Source organism: Cucumis sativus, chromosome 1, assembly GCF_000004075.3.
Source record: "Cucumis sativus cultivar 9930 chromosome 1, Cucumber_9930_V3, whole genome shotgun sequence".
In the NCBI taxonomy this organism is placed as follows: domain Eukaryota; kingdom Viridiplantae; phylum Streptophyta; class Magnoliopsida; order Cucurbitales; family Cucurbitaceae; genus Cucumis; species Cucumis sativus.
Genome location: NC_026655.2, coordinates 23,076,727 through 23,093,249, shown reverse-complemented (window position 1 = coordinate 23,093,249; position 16,523 = coordinate 23,076,727). Strand labels below are relative to the sequence as shown.

General features: G+C 34.8%; 1 protein-coding gene across 2 annotated transcripts; it reads right to left on the bottom strand.

Annotated features, from left to right (window-relative positions):
* Positions 1-11,490: 11,490 nt before the first annotated feature.
* Positions 11,491-15,705, bottom strand: LOC101214538 (putative pentatricopeptide repeat-containing protein At1g16830). Of its 2 annotated transcripts, XM_011660713.2 has the most exons (4): positions 14,996-15,129; positions 13,068-14,898; positions 12,029-12,182; positions 11,491-11,930 (listed from the first exon to the last, which is right to left on the bottom strand). In XM_011660713.2, exon 2 carries the CDS (start codon positions 14,860-14,862, stop codon positions 13,165-13,167), a length of 1,698 nt encoding a protein of 565 aa, XP_011659015.1. In that variant the 5' UTR covers positions 14,863-14,898; positions 14,996-15,129; the 3' UTR covers positions 11,491-11,930; positions 12,029-12,182; positions 13,068-13,164. The 2 variants fall into 2 exon arrangements, with proteins under 2 accessions (XP_011659015.1, XP_011659004.1); XM_011660702.2 differs by having other exon boundaries at positions 13,068-15,705.
* Positions 15,706-16,523: the final 818 nt, after the last annotated feature.

Below are 16,523 nucleotides of genomic sequence, written 5' to 3'. Positions count from 1 at the left end.
TTCTTTAAAATATTTTTTTCTATTTATTGTGGAGGTTGAATTCCATAATTGAAAGATCTAAAGAAAAACAAATAATAATAGTAATAATGTTTGTAATAATAACAATAAAATAAATATTAAAAAAAGAAAGGAAAATGAGTATTATTGTTGGCTTCACGAGAAGTATTGAGTAAAGGCACAAAAGAGACAATTAATAAATATAACCTAACGAAGACTGCAACCTCACTGGTTACCTCATGCATATGTGAGTCAACATGGGAAGTATTTTGGTTTTATGTTTACACGGTAAGAAAATAGATTTTCGTCCACGCTACAAAAAGCGTATGCATACGTGTTTTATGTCGATGCTAATATAATCATTATATGATCTTTCTCCATGCGTATTTAGTAGACCTTGCATTCATGGTTTAATAAGTGAATCGTAAAGTGGGTGCATGGATTTTCTTGTGTATACAATGTACTCAATAGACGATTCTGATTGTGAAACGTGACACTCTTACTTAGTAAACGAGTGGAACATGATAGTCTGTATGGAAGATGGAAGATGAACTATCTTGTGTAGTTCAAAGGACTTTGCTCACTTCAACATTTGATTTGCATCCTTAAAGGCACGTCTTATCTCGAACAAAATGCACAATAAACAGTAAAGTATATATTGAAAAGTGGTAGCAGTGAAAACCTTTGTTTCCAAAAAGTTGGTTTAGGCTTTAAACTCAATCATCATAGCTCTTACAAGGTGAATTGAATTAAGAAAGGAAGAGAGGTGTCACGCCCTAGGCTCAAGATTTGGACCAAAATTTAGAATTCGGATCCTCGACATTCCCTTGTGACCTGGCAACATCATCTTTACATGTCCTAAAGACTTATTAAACCAAAATTTTGTTCTCACTCACATGCATTCTAAGAAAATTCTTATGAGGTCACCCAACCTAGAATTGCTTCAAGCTAAGCACGCTTAACTTTTAAGTTCTTATGATCGAGCCACCGAAAAAGAAAGTGCACCTTGTTGCTTTATAGATAGTAACTTTTAATATTTTTAAGTCTTTCTTAACATTACCTCCATGTTCTAATTTTATGTTCTCAAGATCCTTCTCATTTATATGTGATACTGGTCCATTCATGTTCTCCTCCTAAACTCAGGGCATTACAAGAGGTTATGATAAATCAAATTTAATTTGCATATTTTCATTGTCAATTGGCAGCCACTACAATGATCAAATAAATATTTGTGATGTCATAGACATGCATGGATGCTTATCACGTCCTATTAGGAAGACCACGACAATATGACAATCAAACAATTCACAAGAGCAGTGATAATACCTATGAGTTTGAATGGATGAGAAAGTGAGTCCTCCCTCCTAATCTTCATAATAAATCCTCCATTGTTTTAGATAAACCTAAATAGAAGGTAAATTGTTTGCCCTTTTATCAAATAAGGATGTTATTTTTAACGCTACAAAATATTCCTTTGCTCTTTTGGTTAAAGAAACGAGCAACCTTATCCTTTCAACACTTGTAGGCAGTAAGGTCCAAAAACATTTAAATCAGTTTCCTTCCATGTCTACGGATCTACCTCATATTTGAAAGATACAACATAACATTGATCTTATCCCAAAAGCATATTTTCCTCATCTACCACACTATAAAATTAGCCTTCTGAATACAAAATCCTTTACGACATAATTCAAGATATATATTCTTCCGAAAAAACATATCCAACCAAGCTTCAACCCTTGCGCGGTTTCAACCCTCTTAGCTCCAAAAAAAGGATGGCTCTTGACGCCTTTGTATAAACAACTGAGCATTCAAGGAAGTATTATCTAATGCACCAAGCACGTTTACATGTTTGATGAATCCCTGTGATAAGAATCATGATGTTCCATACAGACCAATTACAATATCGAAGGCATCAAAGATTAACCAATCATTCATTCTTCATGTACAAGAATGGATAGGGGCGATTCATCCTCAATTTTATGTGCCACATACTAAGACAAGAGATGAAGAACCATTTGGAGTATTGAATGTCAATGTTTTCTCGGTTGAAGGAGACTATCAGATAGACATTAACCTTCATGAAACCACAATTTGAAAACCTCATGATTTACTTAATATCACATTTTTATTGTATTTCCGTATGTTTTAATTTGACAAGTTAAGGTAATAGGTTAGTATTAAAGATGGTGGTTAGAAGATAGAAAGCTTGATTAATGTTTTCTTTTGAGTTTTTGGTACTTTCATTAATTAGGATAGAATCTCTACAAGGGCTTTTATCCTACCATTTGTAAAAAGAAGACTTTTGATGAATGAATCTCATTTTGAAACTTTTCCCTTAATTTGCAATTCTTGTGATAGAATGCATGCGAGTCATTCAATCTAACATTGATCAAGTTTGATTGTTGAGTTACTCAATTTAGAACAAGATTTCCAAATTTTGCTTTTAGATCTTTGATCTAAGAAGTAATCCAATCCTAAGTTTCTCTTGACTGATCTAAATTAGTATAAGGTGTTAGTTTCTTATTTCAAAGGTTCTTGCTACGTTAATAGCTTGGATCTTTGGATTAGGATTGTCTTATCACTCTGATTTACTAGACCAACTAGCTAGATTTTAGATTTTTTTTCTAAAATTGACCTTGCTAGCGAATACCAGTACCAAATACAAATTCAAAAAGGTGATGAATGGAAGACAACATTCAAGACCAACGAAGATTTTTTTTGAATGGTTGGTGATGTCATTTGAATTATCTAATGCACCAAGCACGCTTATGCACTTGATGAACCACATATTTCTTCCTCTACTTAAAAAATATGTAGTGGTTTATACATGATTTATAGTGTCATGCCCTACCCCACTCCGCATGCATCCTCAAACTTGTTGTGCAAAACGAAACATGATTTAAAAACTTTGAATCATTAACCATTAACATGAAAACTTAACAATATCAACATCTTAAAGTAATGCAACGCATCTCTTATTTATTTAAACCCAAAAATGTTGACAACAGTACAGAACAATATACAAATTCTCAAAACAAGAACTTAACAAAAAAATGTCAAAAGCTTTCACAACCTTCATCCCTTAACGATTGCTTAGCTCTTCAACTCAATCTCTTGGCTTCTTAAATGATCACTTAACCCCAATCGCTTACCTTTTAACATGATCGTTTAGCTACCTAAGCAATCGCTTAGTATTGATAGCTTACCTTTCAACCCAATTGTTTACCTTTCTAAACAACCGGTTAGCTTCTTACAATTTGGGGCAAAAAAAACTTAAAACATAAGTATATGACTTAGTGGTAAATGAAAATTTTGTGAGTAAAAAAATATTTATTATTATTTTATTCTAAACATGCATTCCCACATTGCTAAGATAACAATGTGGAAGCCTCCTTTATAAACTCATAGATCCATTCATGATAATTAATTTTTTCTTTTGTCATTAATATTATGACCTTTGGAGTCTTCCCGCTCATTATAAATATGGGTCTCATTCTTCTCTTCGTAAGAACTTAGAAACTTCACAACAACTTTATTCTCTCCCAAAATTCTTTTTTAGTATACCAAGCAATAAAGTGTCTATTTTGAGTGTTGTGAATTCTGCTTAGTTCCAGTGCAAAACTAATAAAAGAACGATATTGTTTTATCCTTGGGACGACGGGACAATCAAAATTATTTTCACAAAGAAGCAGAGTTGTGAAACATCTTAAAGAAAGCGAGATCCACAACTTAGCCATCTCTTAACCAGTTTTTATTTTGCATTATTGGCTTTTTTATCGGGGGTTTTAACCACTAAGCGAGGTGATCAATAAGCGAGATCAATTGGCAAGGTGAACAGTTGAGGAGGTGATCAGTTGGCGACTTGGCCATGCGAGATACCGGTTCCTTACTTGAGATACAAGGCAAGGAAGCACACATTTTGTCTGGGCGTTAAGGCTTCTCAACGCATCACACCTTTTGAGCGAAGTGCAATAACACCTAGTGAGTAAAGTTAAAAAAAAAACATTTTGGGAAATACATTTCATAAAACATTTTCATCGCAACACAAGCTCAATGCCTCATTTTCAAGAAATCACAATCGTAAAACACATATTAGCCTTCCACATTCCTTTCCACCAAGAACATGAACCATTCCCGTGTATGGACTATTGTGATGGTCTTTAATTTTCATCCCCGAGAATTTCATGGTTCGTTTCTTATTGCTCAGGCTTCATAGCGCAATACACATCTTTTATGCATTGTTCCGTATCATGATATGAAAATCTTTACTTACCATGTAGACCTTTTCTACCTGACTACCTTTACTCACTATGTACACATAATAGCTAGCTTATTGATAGAAGTATGACTAATGATTCACTCCCAATCAAGCATACAATACAATCAATTAAACATGAACTTTAACTTGAAAACATAACATTAAAGCTTTCTTTCAAATCATGTTTTTCTATAAACATAAACATGCATTACATGACACATGAAACAATGAGACTTAGAAAGCTTTAGAATTTGAGTTCATTTTGAAAATCACTCACTGTATTAAGTTCTAAGTTCTCATGTTTGCTCAGAACTCTTAACAGTCTCCGGTCTTCTTCTCACTTAATGATATTTGCCTTTTCTCTTAGTAAAAATCTCAAATAAATAGTTCTACCCTTCCACTTACTTTCTTATTAATATTAATCCTAAGTCAGATTAGTCATTCCTTAAACTCCTATAATTTTGTCAGCTTTTGCTTAACTAAATTCTAAGTCTTCGCATGTTACGAAACTTGGAATCCACTCCACTGATCTGATAATTATATCCTCGAGAATCTCTTTAAATCTCCCACACGATTGTTTAACCTCTTATACAATCATTCAATCCTCTTACACGATCGTTTATCCCTTTAAATGATCGACTATCTTTCTTACATGACCATTTAACTTCCTACACGATCTTTTACGTTATTACACAATCGTTTAACAAAATACTTTTTTAAAACCATTTATTTAGGCACGGGTGTTACATATAGTAAATCCATATAGGACCATCTACTACACCTCAAGGAAGTATTTCACATTTAATTAAGTTGATAATTCTGTAATAATTAACTATAAAAGAAAAATGTGTTACAACTACAATTTCTTTTTTAGGGTTTATCATTAGCAACAAAGGCATTGAAGCAGATGCTAGCAAAGTAAAAGCAAACAGTGAGTGGCAACCACCTAAAACAGTAAAAGAAATTCAATCTTCCCTTGGCCTCTTCTAATTTCAGTTCTTTAGCTACTTCCCTAACCAATTATTTGAAGAAAAGGAAATTTGAATGGACAAAAGCCACTTTAAATAGTTTCAAATTTATTAAAAATTAAATTAGCTTCTTCTCCAATCTTAGCTTTACCAGATTTCAACAAAGCTTTTGAAATAGTTGTGAATACTTGTGAGATTGGCATTGGTGATGTCCTATCACAACAAAGCCATCAACAAATTCTTACACTCTCAAAATCATGTTAGTAGAATGCATAGCAAGCGAGTGAAAAATTGTTCTAAAAATTGTTGATATTAAAATTTAGAAATCAAAATAAAACAAAATTTGAAAATCATTAAAATTGTAACAATTTCAAACCTAAAAATTTAATTGAAATCTAACTCAACACATAAAAAATAAATATGTGATATTTTATTTTCAATAAAATTATTTGAGTTTTACGTGTGGCCATGAGATTAAGGGACGAGTTTGCTAACGAGTAAATGTCATTTGCTTGATATAATTTGGAAGCAATATTCCAAATGTACTTAGGTTATTTTTCTTGTTGGACCGTTTATGTTTATGATTTAAAAGAAGAAAAAAAAAGTAATAACAACATTTTCAAATCAAATAAAATTCATTAAATTAAATAGCTCTTACTTTTTTTTTTCCTCTGCAATAAATAAATTTATATATAACAAACACTTTGATTTCTAGGACATTTAAAAAAACCAATAAAATTCTTGATTATTTAAAGCAACAAAACGATACCAAGATACTCAAATCTAACCAAATAGCATTAATATATATAAACAACCAAGAACCCAATTTGAGATGGAAAAAGCTAATACATATGATAAAGACATTATTATTATTATTTTGGAGAGGAAATACATTATTGAGAACACACATATATATATATACTTTCACAAAGTTATGATTGACAATCATCTACAATCTTTTGTTTTGCTTTCTTTTCTTGGAAGTTGAGATAAAGATCATTTTGGTTTTCACTTTTAATAGGAAAATTTTTAATCAATTGCTTGAAACATAAGGATTGCCAATTGGCATTCTCCAATGTCCATGGGGTCTTTTTAATTCTCAAACAATTGGAGTATGCTCCGTTTTTAAGTTAACTATTTCATTTTTTAAAAAAAAAATTAAGTCTTTCTTCTTTAACTTTCTATTATCGTAGTATTCATCTTTTTTCAAATAAATGCGTTTGAATTTTTAGACAACTTTAAAAAAGCATAAATAAAATGTTGAAAATGGCTACACCTCCTTTATTTTCTCTCATTTTGTTTTTTTCTTTTTTCTTAATTTATATAGGAGTTAGTTTTTAGTCAAATTCCAAAAACAAAAACATATTTTTAAAATTATTTTTCAGTTTTCAAAATTTAACTTGATTTTTTAAAACATTGATAAAAAGTAGGAAACAAAGCAAGAAATTGAGAGGTGAATGAGATGTTCATAACCTTTATTTTCAAAAACTAAACTTAAAAAGTCAAATTATAGCTTTTTTTTTCTTCAAATATATAACAAAGCACGAAAATATTTCACTGTATAGAACAATTTCGAAAAAGAAAAAAGCTCATATACCCACAACGTGAAATAACAAAATATCTCGCGGTTAATCAGTTACACACGTGTGAAAAAAGAATTTTGTACCATTGTACCTAATCTAAACGATCTTGTACCCTTGTACCCAGTCTAAACGATCTTGTACTAAATCTAAACGATCTAATATCATTGTAACTAGTCTAAATGATCTTGTACCCTTGTATACATCCTAAACGATCGTGTACTCTTGTACCTAGTCTACACGATCTTGTACTCTTGTACCTAGTCTACACGATCTACACGATCCATCCTACCCATGCCAGCCTTCCTGCCAAGCCGCAACCGTTTGACAACCAGCCACCGTAAGCCATACAAGTCACTCAATCATGGCCGCTTGCACATGCACCTTCATTGTATGCACCGTCACATGAGCTACTGTTAAGACTTGCCTAGCCGATGACCTTGGTTCAGTATTATACTGCTTATGTGATTGTGTCACCTTCTGCTGAGTTAGCCGCAAACCTTGGTGTCTGCCTTGAGGTTGGAAATCCAGCCCCCTCGACCTTTGAGGTAGGTGAGTCCTCAGCAAAGTCAAGGGCCCAGGATTCCACTGCCTTCAGTGCAAGGTCCCCTAGTCATAACAGAGAGAAGCACAGTGGAAAACTAATCTCTATTTGTGAACACTGCAAGAAAAAATGGCATACCAAGTAGTAGTGTTGGAAACTACGTAGTCGTCCCAACGACAAACAGAAAATTGGGCGAGCTTATGTCCATGAGTCTACTAGCCCTTCTCAGCTACTTGAGGATCCCAATCTGATTACACTAGAAGTTATTGTCTAGTCAGGTATACCTCATTCCTTTAGTCTTATTAGTGTTGATGGAAAGAATTCTTGGGTTCTAAACTCTAGGACCGATAATCATTTGACAGGATCCTCAGAGTATTTTGTGTCCTATATTCCATGTGCTGGTAATGAGAAGATATGGATAGCAGATGGTTCCTTGGCTCCTATTGCCGAGAAGGGGCTGATTTTTCTTTTTGAAGGATTGACTTTACATAATGTGTGGCATATGCTCCGAATTTCCTATAATCTATTATCTATAAGCAAGCTTACTCATGAATTAAATTACAAGCAATATTCTTACCTGATTCTGTTTCTTTTTAGGACTTGAACTCGGGAGGATGATTGGCACTGCCTGACATAGTAGAAAACTCTACCTACTTGATGATGACGCCTCCTCTAGTAGCATTTCTAAGAATAGTCTTCTATCTTCATATTTTACTATTTCAGAAAGAAAAAAAATTGTATGTTATGGCATTTCCATTTAGGCCACCCCTACTTTAAATATATGAATACTTATTTCCTCATTTTTTTTCTAAAGTTGATACTTGTACCATATCTTGTGGTGTGTGTATTTGGATTAAACAGCATCGAGTCTTCTTTTCCTCACAATCATATAAGTCAACCCAACCTTTCACTCTTGTCCATAGTGATATTTGGGGACTGCCCAAGGTCTCTACCTCCTCTGACAATAGATGGTTTGTTACCTTCATTAATAACCACACCCGTCTTACTTGAGTTTTCCTCATCTCTGAAAAATTCAAAGTCATATCTACATTCCAAAACTTCTATCACACCATAGAAACGCAATTCAATGCAAAGTTTACAAACCTACACAATAATAATGGTCGCGAGTTTCAAAATCACTCTTAACAAGTTTTTGTCCTCTAAAGGAATTGCCCACCAGAGTAGAGTTCTTGTGCTTACAACCCTCAACAAAATGGGGTCGTTGAGAGAAAGAACAGTAACCTTTTGGAAGTTGTTCGTTCATTTATGTTGTCTACTTCCCTTCCTTCCTATCTATGGGGCGATGTTGTTCTCACTGCAACTCATCACATCAACCGAATGACTTTTTGTATCCCACACCTTCAAACCCCTTTAGAGTGTCTTATAATTCTATCCCTCCACCTGTCTCATTTTTTATGTCCCTCTTTGGGTGTTCAGGTGCACAACCCATATTCATAGCCATGATCCTAACCAAACTAAATTCACCCATCGAGTCCTAACTTGCATGTTTGTTGGATACTATCTGCACCAACAAGGCTATAAATGCTTTCACTCATCCTCACATAAATACTGTCTCCATGGATGTCACCTTTCTTGAGGATCGTCCCTTCTTTTTCGTTAGCCTACTTCAAGGGGAGATTGTGAATGAAGAATCTAACTATGTGGTTACCTTAGAGTCTACCTATCCTACTCTAGTTACCTTACCTGACCCAAATTCTCACACTACAGTCCTACCTACAGACCAAGTTTCCTAGAAAACATATTATAGAAGGAATCTCATAAAGGAAGTTGGGTCTCCTATTGTTCAGCTAGCTCCAGTCTAGGATTCTGAATCTTTACGAGATCAAGGTATGACTAATTCCATTAACTCACATATTAGAACAGAATGAGTGAGAATGACAAGTCCGAGACAAATTCCACTAACGCACATACCGACAATAAGGTAGGTGAGACTGACAGGTTTGCAAATAACGGGTCCAAAACAATTGTCCCTGAATATATGGTTGAGAAGGGCAGTGTTAATGAGGTCATTATAGATAGAGAGGTCAGAGTTGATAAGAATAAGGTCATCGAAAAATCTACTAAAAACGAAACCAAGCAGGACCGTTCAGAAAACATTAGTAAGTATGATCCTTCTCTAGATCTTCCTATTGCGCTGAGGAAAGGTACTAGGTCTTGTACAAATACCTCTATTTCTAACTATGTTTTGTATGAGAACATCTCACCTTAGTTCAAAGCCTTCACTACTCGTCTTGACTCTACTACGATACCCAATACTATCTATCTTGCCTTAGAGTGCCCTGAGTGGAAGACTGTAGTCGTGGAAGACATGAGAGCCCTAGAAAATAATATGACTTGGGATTTATGCACTCCCTAAGGGACACATGATGGTGGGATGCAAATGGGTGCCTACACTCAAGTAAAGAGCAGATGGCACCCTCGAGAGACATAAAGTCAAGTTAGTTGCAAAAGAGTTCACTCAAACTTATAAGGTTGACTATTCTGAGACATTTTCCCTTGTTGCAAAGTTAAACACTGTTAGAGTCTTGTTGTCAGTTGTTGTAAATAAAGACTAGACCCTATATCAACTTAATGTTAAGAATGCGTTCTTGAATGGAGATTTAGAAGAGGAAGTGTATATGAGTCCTTCAAGATTTGAAGCCCAGTTTGATAATCAGGTTTGCAAGTTTTGGAAGTCTTTGTACGAGTTGAACCAATCACTGAGAGCTTGGTTTGATACGTTTACCACTTTCATCAAGTCTCAGAGATACAATCAAGGGCACTCTGATCACACTTTGTTCATAAAGATCTCCAAAACTGAAAAAATTGTTGTACTGAGTGTCTATGTTGATGACATTATGTTATCTGAGGATGACCATTGAGATCATCCAACTAAAAAAGAAGATGGAGGATTAGTTTGAAATTAAAGACTTGGGAATTTGAAGTGCTTCCTTAGGATGGAGCTTGCTAGGTTTAAAGATGGCATCTTCATGTTTGAGAAAAAGTGCACCTTTGATTTATTAGCTGAAACAAATAATGATGGAATGTCGTCCTACTGATACACCCACTGAGTTCAATGTCAAACTCAAAAATTCAGGTGACGGGATTCTTTTGATAAAGAAAAATATCAGCACCTTGTAGGAAAGTTGATTTACTTATCTTGCAGTAGACATGACATCTCCTATACAGTGAGTACTGTCAATCAGTTCATGTTGGCTCCTTATGAAGACCACGTGAAGGTAATCAACAAAATCTTAAGGTATTTAGAAGCAATTCCCAATAAATGGTTGAGATTCAAGAAGACTAATAGAAGGTCTACTAAAGTCTATACTAACTCTGATCGTACAGGGTCTATTGTTGTTAGAAAATCCACATCGAAATATTGCACCTTTGTGTGGAGCAATAAGAAGCAAGGAGTTGTGACTTGAAGCAACATTGAAGTCGAATAAAGGGTTGAGTTTGGGAATTTGTGAGAAAATACGGCTCCATAAGGTGTTGTCTGGTCTTCATCAGCACGAAGAGATGCCTATGCAACTATTCTGCGATAACAAGCCAGCTATTAGCATAGCTAATAGTCTTATCCAACATGACAAAACCAAACATGTGGAGATTGACAAACACGTTATCAAAAGAGACTAGACAGTGGTAGCATCTGCATTCCTTATATACCCTCAAGCCAACAAATTGCTAATATACTCACAAAGGGGCTCCTCAAACAAAACTTTAGTTCATGTGTTAGCAAATGGGGTCTTTCCAACATTTACATCCCTACTTGAGGGAGTGTTAGAAATAGCAAGTTTGGGTCATATTGAAAGCCTAAGGGTGGTTGAGATTTACTTTGCTCTAATTTTTTATTATTTTAATTAGACTCATGTTGTCTATAAATATTTTCCCCTTTGTACCTTTATTATCATAAGAAAATAATAAGAAAGATCAACATTGTAGTTTTTCTTTCCTGGACTAGGGTTTTCACATAAATTTGTGTTTGTTCTACATCTCTACTTTCAATATATCCAATCATAGCTTTAATTTCTTTGAAGTCTACAAGTTCCTTCCTATCAATAGGCTTCCTTTAGAAGCTATGAGTCACCAAATATTGGAGAAGACATTCAAATGCTTGCGGAGAACCACACCAGGAAACGAACAAAATTGTGACAGTTTCACGAACTTCACATAGAATCTCGTTAGACATACAATATGTGTGAATATGATTTTGCTCCTCATCAATTATATTGTACAACAAACCGCAGTTTGAAGAGTGAAATGTTTGGATTCTTCTAGAACTTCATCATTCTACTCTGGAATCAAAACTTCATCTCTTTTCAACAAAAAAAAAATCAAATAGCTGAACTTCATCTACACTAGAATAGACAATCATACCAAGAAGGGAATTGGGAAATATATTCGAGCATTGACATCACTTGGGCTCATCGTTTTCTGCTGCAAAGTTCGAGGTTTTTATCTCAATGCAAGTACAGCACACAGATTAAATTGCCCCCACAAAGAAACTATCTTGGTTGTTGAAGACTATTGTTTCTCTTAAGCTTTCGCCATTGAGAAGGAGCAGCTACTCCACCAAACTGAGTGAGAAGGATTGTTTGATGGTCAGTGGAAAATAAAGGACGGTGAAAAAATAAGATATCACTTCCTGAAATAATTTTAAGAAAGAAAGACAAACCTTATACCAATAATGTGATCCGTTTAAATATCATGAAGGCGCAAAAATGACCAGCTGCAAAAGCCTCGTACCCAATCTGCAGTTGGATATAGCTTTCAATTCCATGGAATTCCAGACTGTTATACGGAGAATATAGGGTTGAGAAAGCCCCTTCCTATACAAAAATATTGAACCAGAAATTACATAATTTTCAAGTGCCAAATTCAAATAAAACTGCATCTCAAATTCGATCAAGGTAGATCTAGAAATCCCATCAACAAACTTATAAGTTATATAACTCAGTAACATTACCATACCGTATGTGAAAAGGCATCCAGTGCACCATGAGTCAAGTTCGAACATTTCAAAGAAAGTGATGCAACAACTTTGGGGATTATTCAATTAGGAATTCATGACCAGAAAAGGGAAACTCACCCTTCTAGTTGCGAAAGAACTCTCTAGAACAAAGTTCTAGTTTTACATATGATTCAGAAAGCCGCTTTACAATTCCCACGATTAGCTATTTCAAGTCTTTCAAAATAAGGAATAGCTAATTAACTTCAAACTACTAATTAAAAACTAAACTAAAATTAACCAATAAACAAATCATCTAAAACCATAAGCATATGCCATTTCTAAATAATTTTCTTCTCTTCAGAAAAAGGTATGAAATCCAGATACAGGTCTCATTGATTAAAATGGCTAAAAACAATAACTTCTAATTCAAAGTAGAAAGCAAAGAAATAGGAACTCAGTATGTTATATCTGGTACTAAAAATTTGAAGAGATTCAAATCATTTGTTATAAATCAATTGTTACAGCGCCTGAGCTCACTTAATGAAACCAATTTTATTATTTCAAAAGCATGATAGATGTTCATAAGAAAGTCAAAATATAGCATGGAGAACTACTTTAACATCTTACTGTCAAAGAAAAAGGGAACAAGGAACGGCATTGTTTCAGGTGCATTAATTATTGCATAAAGATCAGAAATCCAGAGCAGTAAGGGAAAGTCAAAATACAAAATGTTCCACAAGGATGAAGCTTTCAGCTGCTGTACCTTTATATTGCTTGAGATATGTTCGAATACATTCTAGATTGCCGAAAATAGCAGCTGAACCATCATTCTGAAAATTGACTTTCTTCCACATACAAACTCAGCCCACAAAAGCAGCCACATCAGTATATTCTTCGGAGCTAGATGTATCACCACATAGACAGTATTCTAGACAGCCATTCAGTAATTTATAATGTTTTTCAGAAATATTCACATCTTTGGGGGGATTATGAACCAATGTTTCACAATCTCGTTTCCTAGGTAATAATCCCAAAACTTTCATCTCAATTAATAAGTAGATAACCAGATGAGAACCATTTGATGATCTACAAATGGCATTGTATAACCTAAAGAAATTATTCCTGCTCATTTTTATTCCCAGGTCAATCATCTCTTGCAGCATCTGCTTCACTAATGCAAATTTTTTTTCTTTACAAAAAGTGGAGAGCATTACGTTGCAAACATGCCCGTTTGGATTTATTCCAGCCTCCTTCATGTAGTTATACAAGTTAGAAGCCTCTGTATTTCTACCGACCAGAAGAAGCCCACGAATGGCAACAGAATATGATACAACATCTAAAGAATTTTCCTCCAATAAATTTCTTCTGAATATCCTAATGGCTGAATGAAATTTACCAGCTTTTATAAGTCCATCTATAATTACAGTGTGGATGTGAGCATCAACTCCTGTATAGTTCAAGAGAATGCCATTGTACAGACGAACTGCTTCACCGATTCTCCTTGATTCACAAAGACCAGTCAGTACTCCAAGAACACTATACTTATCTGGCATTAAACCTCCATTCACCATGTTATTATATAGTTCTAAGGCAAGTGCAGCAAACCCAGCCTTACCAAGATAACTAAGCAGAGAGTTACATGCCACCAAGTCAACTTCAACTAAAAATCCATCAACCAACTTGGGTAGAAGAAAAAGCCTTTTGGATAAACATATGGTATTCAACAACGAACTGAAAGTATAACAGTCAGGAAGTATGTTTCGTTTATGCAAACTAAGAAAAATACTGAGAGCATCATTGTACCTCTCATTTTTAGCAAGGCTATCAATCAATACGTTATAAAGAATCAGGTCAGGCGAAGGCCCTTCTGATTCAATAATACTTAAAACATCAAATGCGTCACTAATCCGTTGTGCATATATATATCCCTTAATCAAGGTAGTATATGTCACAATGTTTGGAGAACAACCAGATTTTTTCATCTTTTTCACCAAAGAAGAAGCTTCTTCGGTTCTGCGCAATCTACAGAATCCATCGATCATTATAGTCCAAATGTTTACGGACATGGATATTCCAAAAGTTGTCATAATACCCCATACTTGATATGCTTCTGCCAGCCTACCTAATTTGCATAAACCATTCAAAACCACTTCAAATGTCCCAGGATTAGGACAATACCCCATTCTCAACATACATCTAAAAGTATCTCCAATACCTATCAAATCCTTTGTTTTGGATAAATTACACAATACAATGTTGAATGTCAAAAAATTTGGTAGCAGTGTCTCTTTAAAGACCTTCAAAGCAACATCAGCACGTCCAACCTTGAACAACACATCCATAATCACATTACGTGCAAATGTGTTTGGTGTAAATCCATAGCGATCCATATGGTCAAATGCTTCAAAAACCAAATCGTACATTCCTCCACGCCAATAAATCCTCAAAAGAAGCAGAAACGTTTGTGCCTTAGTCACATTTCCAACACTCTCCAACCCCCCAAGAATCCCATTCACAGTTTCATATTGTTTCATGAGACGGGAAACCACACCCACCATATAATCAAACGCCGCAGGGTTGTGGAAGAAATTGGGCTGTTTAGCACACCACATGAAAAAGCTCAAAGCGATTAAATCAGAAGAACAATTCAACAGAGTGGTGTACACGAGATCATTAGTGAGAATCACTTGCCTGTTCTCAGAAAATTTCTGTTCAATGTCTTCGTCTAGTCGGTTGTGGAGGATTTTGGTTAAATTTATATGTGGGGTTGTACATCGACGATATGACTGATGGGCAAATGTTCTGATGATTTGACGAGATGCTATTTGGAAGATATTACAGCCATATCTCCATATCATTGCCAAAAAAGTTCAACTTTCTTGTGTTCCAACGCAACATGAGAAAAATATACAATGGTGATCGAAGCTAGAGAGAGCAGAAAAGTTAACTCCCGCTTGGAACCCCTGAATTTGGAAGTATTTCAAATCAGACATACACGGAAGAAATTAAATCAGTTTGTGGTTTGAAATCTTGTGCAAGTTCTTCTCTGTAACTCAATGAAACAAAACCATAAAATCAAAATCTTCGATAGCTGAAAATGAGCGGCAGTGCAAGTGAGTGTCAGCGCGATCTCACCAACGGCGCGGTTTAAGGGCTGAACCACTTTTTTTTGTTTCTGAGAAAGAAAAAAAAGAACAACGACGATAAGTAATTCTGATTTCTTGGAGAGACGAGGGAGTGTGAAAGGGAGGGCGCGGCAGCGAGTTCATCGGGGCGGCAGTGGCAGCTAAAGGGACGGGAGGGGTTTTGCTGAACGGTGAATAGGGTTTAGAAAGGAAAAGATAGGATGGTTTAAAGGGAGTTTCCGGCCATGGGTTTGAAACTAGGGGGTGTGTCAAATTCATGTTTGGACAACAAAATTCTTTGGATTAAAAAACTAACCACATGGGTTTGGAATGTGGTTTTTTTTACTTAAAAATTTTCACTTAAAAATTTTCACTTCACCCTCTTATCAGTACAAAGGTTAAAATGTTAGTAAACTTCACGATCATGATTACTGATCATGATCAATCTGATGGTCACCATTGTCAATCGTCTTAACCATCGACTTCGGATCATCTTGATTGTCATCTTCAAATTATCGTGATAGTCGATTATCGATTGTTGGTGACCAATCATCTTGATTCTTGGTGAGACCTATAACTTCGAGCATTACTATTGTCGAGTGAACATCTTGATCGATGACAATCAATCATTGTTGTTAATTATTGATATCATGTCTATTAACAAACGATTGTAGTGAGTTGGCAATGGCTAATAGATATGACCCTTAGCGATCGATTGTCACGATGGTCAACGACTAACCAATCGTCTTAAACATTGGCGATTATCTTCACCATTGATCAACGATGGTCTTCACCAAGGCTTCCTACACTCTTTTTCATGAGTTTCAATAAAAAATTTGTCGACACCACCCATGCTGACCATTGTCGATCGACCATTGGGTGTCATTTTTTACAACTTTGTTGGCAAACTTCCAATCATCGATGCAAACATTGAAATTTTAATAAAAATAAATTTTTGAAAAACGTTTTTTTTTTGTCATTACTAAACACGTCCTTGATTTAATCACAATAATGTTTTTAAAATACACATTTTTCATTCTTTTAGTTTATTTTCTAATGGAATTTTTTTAATAATAATAATTACAAGATAATTT

What these genes read in the sequence shown, in the direction of transcription:
- LOC101214538 (XM_011660702.2), bottom strand. Translation starts at nt 15,162, where the DNA reads ATGATATGGAGATATGGCTGTAATATCTTCCAAATAGCATCTCGTCAA.